The sequence below is a fragment of the Petaurus breviceps genome, unplaced genomic scaffold, assembly GCF_028583685.1.
Source record: "Petaurus breviceps papuanus isolate PSGF00001 unplaced genomic scaffold, PetGlider_PUasm1.0 91133, whole genome shotgun sequence".
Classification (NCBI taxonomy): domain Eukaryota; kingdom Metazoa; phylum Chordata; class Mammalia; order Diprotodontia; family Petauridae; genus Petaurus; species Petaurus breviceps.
In genome coordinates, this window is record NW_027187419.1 from 13,307,655 (window position 1) to 13,314,857 (window position 7,203).

General features: G+C 42.0%; 1 protein-coding gene across 2 annotated transcripts in view; it reads left to right on the forward strand.

The window, feature by feature from the left end:
• The first annotated feature begins 2,106 nt into the window (after nucleotides 1-2,106).
• ALKBH8 (alkB homolog 8, tRNA methyltransferase) overlaps nucleotides 2,107-7,203 on the forward strand; it is a 50,715-nt gene continuing 45,618 nt past the window's right edge. Inside the window, exons 1-2 of one of the 2 annotated variants that reach the window (XM_069080730.1) lie at nucleotides 2,121-2,212; nucleotides 3,816-3,959. Coding sequence is in view for 1 of the 2 variants with exons in the window: in XM_069080729.1 (XP_068936830.1) it covers nucleotides 2,199-2,212 (14 nt within the window). In the remaining variant the exon portion in view is untranslated. Of the gene's footprint in view, nucleotides 2,213-3,815; nucleotides 3,960-7,203 lie in introns of both variants that reach the window. The other variant, XM_069080729.1, reaches the window with a different exon arrangement.

The following is a 7,203-nucleotide window of genomic DNA, read 5'->3' on the forward strand; positions in this document are numbered from 1 at the left end:
TCTCTCTCTCTCTCTCTCTCTCTCTCTCTCTCTCTCTCTCTCTCTCTTTCTCGCTCTCTCTCTCTCTCTTAATGTATAGCATAGGGAATAAATAGAGTACTGATGTTGGAGTCTGGAAAACATGAATTAAAAAACCCTGCCTTTGATGCCTACTCTGTCAATTGGGTAGATTCTTTAACCTTTAGGTATCTCAAGGAAGTCCCTAGTTCCTACCCTAGAGGTTCTCTACCCAATGAAATCATCAGTCCTTCTAGTATTCAGTAAAACTGTAAGTTCCTTATGGACCCAGAGCTCATTGCTTTTTATTCCCTATAGTATTCATACCTAGTAAAATGAGGCACATAGTAAACATTTCATAAATGGTTGCTGTTATTCAGTCATTAAGAGTCACGTCTGACTTTTTGTTGTCCCTTTTGGGGATTTTCTTTGCAAAACTAATGGAGTAGTTTGCCATTTCCTTGTCCAGTTTATTTTACAGATGAAGAAATGGAGGCAAACAGGGTTAAGTGACTTACCCAGAGTCACACAGCTAGTCAGTGTCTGAGGCTGGATTTTAATTCATTTCTCCCTGACTCCAGGCCTGGCCCTCTATCTACTTTGCCACCTAGTTAATTTTAATTAACGACAGGGCCTTAACTGAAATGACAGCTTTATTGGAGTATGCCTTTAATGGAATGGAAAAGCATTTCTGAAGCACTAAATATGTGACCTTTGTTTCTCAAATCTGGGGGTCCCTTCCTGACCTATAAAAAGTTTAGGAGGAATGATGTGGCATAAACACAACAACAAAAATCAATGAGATGGTTGCTTTAACAGAAAATAGTTTTTTTTAATTGCTAGCATTTGCAAAATGCTTTTTGTATATTATCTTATTCAATCTGGAAGGAGGTGGTACTTTATCCTATCTTGCTGATGAGGAAACTGGGGCAAACAGGTTAAATGACTTGTCTTGGGGAATTAGAGAGAGAATTACAACGGTGTTTCCCCGATAATAAGCCCTCCCCCGAAAATAAGCCCTATTGAGATTGCTACTGTAGTGAAGGTGATCCCCTGCGCTACATGCTACATTACGGTACCCCCCCCCAAATGCAGGCCGCGCTCTGAGCTGCATCCAATCAGAGCTGCAGCAGTGAGCGCATCATCCTGTTCTTTACTGAATTCATTATTGAATAAAGGTACATTTTTTTGTTCACATTTACCTGTTTATTAAAATTGCTGTCAATGTTCATTAAAATAAGCCCTCCCCTGAAAATAAGCCCTCTGGTGTTTTTCTGTCCAAAAAAATAATAAGACAGTGTCATTATCGGGGAAACACGGAAGTAGTGCATATCTGAGGCTGCATTTGAACCCAACTCTCTCTAACATCTTGGCCTATGAATTTGAGATCCCTGCACAGAGTGTGTAAGAGAAATGGGCTGTTGTTAGAAATGTCATCCCAGAAAATGAGGTCAGATAAATGAGTGCGTTAAAACTGTGAAAATGCAGTCAGGAAAAACTAGGAAGACGAATATGAACTGATGCAAAGTGAAGTGAGCAGAATCAGGGGGACATCCTACATAGTAACAGCGATATATTAACAATGATCAACTGTGAAAGACTGCGCTACTCTGATCAAGACAATGATCCAAGACAATTCCAAAGGACCCGTGATGAAAAATGTTCTCTCTCCATCTCCAGAGAGAGAGAATTGATAAACTATGAGCACACACTGAAGCATGCTGTCTTCAATTACTTAATTTTTCTGCCTTTCTTCCCCCCAGCATGGCTAATATGGAAATGTTTTGCATGATTTCACATGTATAATTAATATCAAAAATTAAATTGGTGGGGGAGGGGGTAGAGGAATGGAGAGAATTTGGAAATCAAAACTTTTTATAATATAAAACATAGTATAAAATTAAAAGAAAATTTTAAATCCGGCCGACAAGTGGTCCTTTGTCACAAAAAAAAAATCTTCCCTCCCTTCGCCCAGAAAAATTACCAACCACAGCCAAAGAAGTGCAAACTATTATGGGAAGCGCAAACGCCGCCACCTTGAAACACTTTAGAAACAAAAGACTCTCGGTCACGAAGGGGTTGACTGAGTGTGTGTGTGTGGGGGGGGGGGGGGGGGGGAAGAGGCAGGACAGAGGAGGATTGTGGGAATTGTAGTTGTAGCCCCGCGGGCTGATGGGAAATGGAGTGCCGGTCTGTCCAACATGGCTGCCCCCAGGTAAGGTGTTGTGGGGAACAAGGGGGCGGGTTGGGAAGGGGCTTTTTGGGCGGACAAGGTCTGGGGAGCGAATGTGGGTCTTACAAAAGGAGAGCCAAGTCTCGTCCTCCACCTGGCTACTTCTGCTCTCCTTTTCGCTCCATACCGGGCAGGTCTTGGAGTCGAACTCAGAGGGATCCTGGGACTGGCTCCTGTTCCTGGATCCTTGCGTGCGGTGTGCGGGGCGTGGGGGCCCCACGCGTGTCCTGCGCGGTGTTTGCACCTGTGTGTGCCCCCGTGGCTGGCTGGTGTTTGTGTGGCGTTTGCATTTGTATGGGCCATTTTTGTATTTCCCTGAAATGTGACCGCTTCTGGTGCTCACCTTGATTATTACCAATTGATCCTGTATGTAATTTGTTTCCCCCATTAGATTGTGAGCACCTCGAGGGCAGGGCCTGCTCTTCCCCTTTCTTGGTATTTGCAGGCCGCATCACAGAACCTGGCACACAGTAGACCCTTAATAAGCGTTTATTTACTAATTGACAGAGCCCCGGGCAAATGCCATTCCTCCACTTTTGGTTTCCTCACCTGGGGCTCCGTGTATCGCAGGTTGGGTACAGAAAATATGATATCCTAAGTAGGTATTTTGGGTGTATGGATTTGAGTGTGGCGCGTTCATTTCTGCCTCTTGGCTCGCCCCATAAGCCCACCATTCTTGGTGGTCCCCTGTCTCTTATGCTCCATAAAGCTCTTTATTGGCTCTGTATTCCAGACCGATCACACCCACCTTGAGCCTTGCAGCTGCCCCCTGGCTGCTATTAGTTTTTAATTCTAAGAGACTGTTGTGTTTTATTTCTTCCCTCACTTTTTATCCCCTCCTGTTCCATCAGAGGCAGGGTAAAAAGGCACAGAGAAACCCAGAAGTTCATCAGGGAAGTGGAGGAAAGAAACTTAACCAGTTTTTTCCCACCACTCCTTTCATTCTTTAAACAGTGATTCATCTGCTGTTCTTTTTCTTCTTTTCTCCCTTAAAGATCCCATATTTGGTTGAAGTAGGTTTAAGATTAAAGTTGGATTGAGTAGCAGTCAGGAGAAGGCTTTTTTTTTTTTTTTTGGATGGGAGAGACCTCAGCATATTTGTAGGCTGAAAAGAAGGAGCCAGGAGAGACAGAGATTGAAGATATAGAGAAAGAGAGCATGACTGATGGAGTAAGGCTAGGGTGTAGATGAGAGGAATGGTGAGGTGAGCTTTGGCCAGGAGCAAGGAGAGCCACCTCTTCTTCTGATACCAGAGGGAGTAATAAGTTCAATCATTAGTGATGATCATTTAGGAATGAAGAAAAAGTATTTCTGAAATTAAAATGTGAATTGGGGAGGAATATTTTTTTATTATGTTTATTAGAGATAACTTGCAGAAAACTCATAAACTTACTGCATTGAGATACTAGTCTATCAGTGTAGATCAAGAAAAAAGTTTGTATGTATATGGTCATAAGGCTCCACCTGCTGGAAACTAGATTGCTAACTGCTAACATAAACTTACCCAGATTCTAATAACATTTCCCACCCCTCTTTATCAGTCTTCAAACATTGATTCATCTGCCATTCCTTTTATTCCCTAAAGATCCAGTACTTGAAGAAGGTTTAAGTCAAATCCAGGAGGCCTTAAATACCTAGCTAAGGATTTGGACTTGAATGATGAAAGCAACTAAAAAATATTGAGCAGTGGAATGAAGTGACCAAGGTAGAAAGATTACATTTGGCCATGGTATGTATAATGGAGAGACTGGAAGAGGAGAGATTGGTGGGGAGACTTGTAGTAGGTCAGGCAGGAGGTCATGGGGGCCTGGTCTACAGTGGTAGCAATGGGAATGGAAATTGGATCTGTGATATTTGGGGAGTGGAATTGACCAGATGTGGTGACTTCTATGTGGACAGGAAGGAATAGGAGTCAGATATCACTGAGATTTTTAACCTGATTGATTATGGGAAAGTAATAGCTAAAATGAACATCAAAAAAAACCCCTGGTAATTCCCACTTTGTGCTATCTTCTTTGCATGGAAACCACAGACACTCATAATTAGTATAGGAAAAAATTTAACCCAATGAGTTATTTGGGAGAGATTCCTAGGACTTTCAGATTCCATCAGAAAAGCATCCTTTTGTAAAATGCTTCCTATGTCCCTAATGTGAGGCAGCCACGTGCTGCAACAAGCATCACTGTTGAAGTCAGGAAGACTCATCTGAATTTAAATTTGGCCTCAGATACTTGCTGTGTGACCCTGGAAAAGTCACTTAACCCTGTCATCTCAGTTTTCTCATCTGTAAAATGAGCTGGAGAAGGAAATAGCAAACCACTCCTTTATCTTTGCCAAGAAAACCCCAGTGGGGTCATGGAGCGTCAGACAGCTGAAAATGACTGAAAAACATCTCTGATGCACAAAATATGCCTTACCTCATTGTTTACTTTTTGTGTGTATTTGATGATGAAAGTACCCTGTGCAAATAGTAGTTAATAATAGCTAGCATCTGTATAGCTCTTTAAGGTTTGCAAAGTGCTTTACATATGTTAGCTCAATTAACAAAGTAGGCACTCAATAAATACTTGTTAAAGAAAGGAAGAAAATCAAGTGTGTTTTAAAAACAATCATTATAGAAGCAGTTTCAGTGTTGATATAGGACTCTCCTTAATACTGCAGTGGATCTCTGAACTCATATCTAATGTGGACAGCCTTCTATTGGTGCACATCATAACTGTGCATGCCTTTGAGTTGGGATGAATCTGTTCGTGTCCTTCCCTAGATTTTTCAAGGAGGATCCTCTCGATTGTTAATTGCTTCCTCTAGATCTTTTTCTGTTTCAGCAGTACCATTTAAGAACCCAGGTTGTCTGTTTATTATCCCTTTCTCTTTTCACATAACTAGGCCAAACTTCTCTTTTCAAGCATATGCTTTCTCAATGCTATCTCTTGTACCAAAAGTATCATATTTAGGCCCAAGGGGCAGGGCCCTGTGGCCCACATCATATTAAAATGTTCTTGGGGAGTGTTTAACAAAATAAATAGAATGCAAAACACTATAATGTTCCATTTATGGTTTTCTAAGTCAGTATGCTGCCCTATGTAGGGATCTATTTCTATCTAAGTTTGACACCACTTCCTTTAGTCGTTTTTCTGTGGTTCATCATTGGCAAACTCACTTTGAAGTCTTTCTGTGTGTGTGTTAAGGACATGCAAGAATCTTTGATAAATGCAACCATAGATGAAACACACTTCCCTCTTCTTGGGAGAGAGATGGAGGACTATTGGTGCAGAATGTTGCATATGCTATCAAACCCACTTGTTTTGTTGGTTGATTTTAATTAGCTTTTTTCTTTGTTATAAGGGAGGGTCGAGAGACATAATGGCTAGGCAGATAGAACTAGCCTTTAAGTCAGGAACACCTGGGTTCAAGTCCTGCCTCTAACATGGATGAGGAACCTGCTGTTTCAAGGCCACATGTGGCCCTATAGGTCCCTAAGTACAGCCCTTTGAATCCAAACTTCATAGAACAAATGCCTTTAATAAAAGGATTTGTTCTGTAAAACTTGGACTCAGTCAAAAGGCCACACCCAAAGACCTAGATGGCCACAGCTTCCCCACCCTTTCTGTAACACATATTGAATACTTCTCAGTGCTCAAGGCTACTCTCTAAGATGTTCAGGTACAAAGTGGGTACTGATTTTAATTGGTAGAGAGGGTTCCTCATTAGGGTACCCTGTATTGTTGAAAGTGCTTGGCCAGTCAAAATAAGAAAGTTAAAGGGTGGAAAAAATGGCTAATGGAAAGTAGTTCTGAATATAACTGTGATATAATTAACAAAAGACACCCAATAAAATTTTTTAAAAGGTTATCACAAAAAATGACCATGTTCAGTGATCCTCAGATTATCAAAGTCAAGTAAGGTAGGAAGCAAAGAAAAATATATGCTCACCACAGGCATTTACCCTTCTGTAGAGGTTGTCCTCTACAAAATCCACAAGGAAGAGAGGGGGCCTCTATATATTCTTATTTTTCATTCTATTGTCTCGATTGCATCAGCTCAAGAAGGTCCCTTCAGTGAGATTAATGATTTCTCAAAAGAGATGAGCCTAACAATTCATACAAGAAAAACTAAAAGGGTGAAGATTGTTATTCAGACTAGCATGGGCAGTCCATTGAGTTATTGTTTGTATTTGCACACCTGTCTGGGTATCTTTCTATTTACATAGTTGTTGAGTCTGGCATTTATATGGCACTTTAAGGTTTGCAAAGCGCTTTACAGATACCAGTATTTTATCCTCAACATCCCTGGGAGGGAGGTGCTCTTATTTCCCTATTTTATACATGAGAAAGCTGGAGTCATATGGGAATGGGAATCTGATGATCTTCCCTGCCCCTTGGCCCCTTGATAAGGCTTGGGTGAATCTGAGAACCTTCCCTGATTTGAAAATATACTCTGCTGGGGCAGCCAGGTAGCACAGCAAGTAAGAGCACCAGCTCCAGTATTGAGAAGACCTGGAGATCGAATCCCGGGCTCAGACACTTAGCACCCACCCAGAAACACCTGGCCGTGTAACCTTGAGCAAGTTACTTAACCCCAATCGCTTAGGGGTGGCCAGGTGCCTCAGCGAGTAAGAGCACCGGCTCCAGTGTCGGGATGACCTGGATCAAATCTGGGCCCAGATACTCAGCACCACACCCAGAAATAACTGGCGGTGTAACCTTGAGCAAGTTACTTAACCCCCATTGCTTTAAAAAATGTATATATACTCTGCCCCTAATAGGCTGAATATGGTCACATGGAGCCTATGGTGGGAGGCTTGTTTTTCAGGAACGCCCACACCTTGTTACTTTGTGATTGGGCAGTGGGTCAAGAGAGTTGTGACATTCTCTGACCCAGGAGAAGGCTACATATACCCTGATGTGAGGTTTTGCTTTGGGGCCGACTTTGGGAAGAGTTGTGTGATTTGGCCAGAATGAGACTCTGGGCAG